Source organism: Octopus bimaculoides, chromosome 5, assembly GCF_001194135.2.
Source record: "Octopus bimaculoides isolate UCB-OBI-ISO-001 chromosome 5, ASM119413v2, whole genome shotgun sequence".
Classification (NCBI taxonomy): Eukaryota; Metazoa; Mollusca; class Cephalopoda; order Octopoda; family Octopodidae; genus Octopus; species Octopus bimaculoides.
Genome location: NC_068985.1, coordinates 25,611,192 through 25,612,469, shown reverse-complemented (window position 1 = coordinate 25,612,469; position 1,278 = coordinate 25,611,192). Strand labels below are relative to the sequence as shown.

Genomic DNA, 1,278 nt, shown 5'->3' with positions numbered 1-1,278 from the left:
CGTTAAACGATGATGATGATGATGATGATGATATATATATATATGCATATGTGCATACCTATATACGTGTGTGTCTATGTGTTTGTATACATCTACTATTCACTAATCCAAAAGCTAATCCAAGTTCATGTGGCTTTCTTATTGACACTTCTGCTAATAAATAACCCACTTGATTTAGTCCTTCAAAGCCATGTGGAATAAAACATACCTCACTTGAAAAATAGATTAGGGTTAATACCAGGAAGGGCGTTCAGCTGTGAAATAGATACTTCATTAACATATTTTGTCTAATCATTCTTGTACAGATAAATTGAATGACATAAAAATTAATTTTCCCATTCTTTTTCTATTTTTTCTTTCAATGTATTTTCTAGTTTCAAGTTGAAGCTTCTGACAAAATGCAACCTGTAAGGACCAGTACGATCAACGTGCTAATCAATATTTTGAGGGATGCTAATACACTGACATTTTCTCAGTCATCTTATAGAACGACGATAAGTGAGAATTTGGCTGTTTTAGCTTCCATACTAACAGTTGTAGCAAGTCCCCCAGTAAGTGAGAAATATTTCATTGTGTTTGTAAATTATTTTTACTTGCTCATTCTATCTACTTTCCATTCATAAATACATACATCATGTAAAAAAGCACCGAGGAAACTTTGTTAAGTGATTGGCACTGGGGTGGGCATCCAGCTGTAGAAACCATGCCACAACAGACGATTTGAGTCTGGACAGCTCCCTGACTGGCCAGCTCCTGTCAAACCATCCAACCCATGTGAGCATGGAAAACGGACGTTAAATGATGATGATGATGCATACAAATTTACATACATATACACACATACAGGCGTGCATGCATTCATATATTCATACCTAGTAACTTTTTGTGGTTATTATCTGAATTCTAGCTCATGAACCTACCTAGCAGTTTCATACATACACACACACTCACACATATGTATGTATGCATGCGTGCATACATGTATGTATGTATGTGTGAGTGTGTGTGTGTATATATATATATATATATATATATATACAAAAAGAAAAGGAAAGAATAAATAGAGTCAAAAGGAAGAGGGAGTATGATTCGACAGCTGTTTAATGGCTACTACACATGTTTCGATACAACATAGATCCACATATATGCAGGATATAAATTATGTAATGGTTTACCTGTATAGTAGGACCTAGTTGTATCTCCTCAGGTGATATATAATTGTTGTCTCCATAAATAAATGTTTGATTTCTTAACAGAATACACCTCAACTATATATAT

The 1,278-nt window shown here is 34.2% G+C and overlaps 1 protein-coding gene across 1 annotated transcript in view; it reads left to right on the top strand.

Annotated features, from left to right (window-relative positions):
- LOC106874390 (uncharacterized) overlaps positions 1 to 1,278 on the top strand; it is a 280,957-nt gene that overhangs the window by 113,007 nt on the left and 166,672 nt on the right. Inside the window, exon 57 of the mRNA XM_052968226.1 lies at positions 375 to 551. Within this exon, the coding sequence (XP_052824186.1) occupies positions 375 to 551 (177 nt within the window). The remainder of the gene's footprint in view (positions 1 to 374; positions 552 to 1,278) is intronic.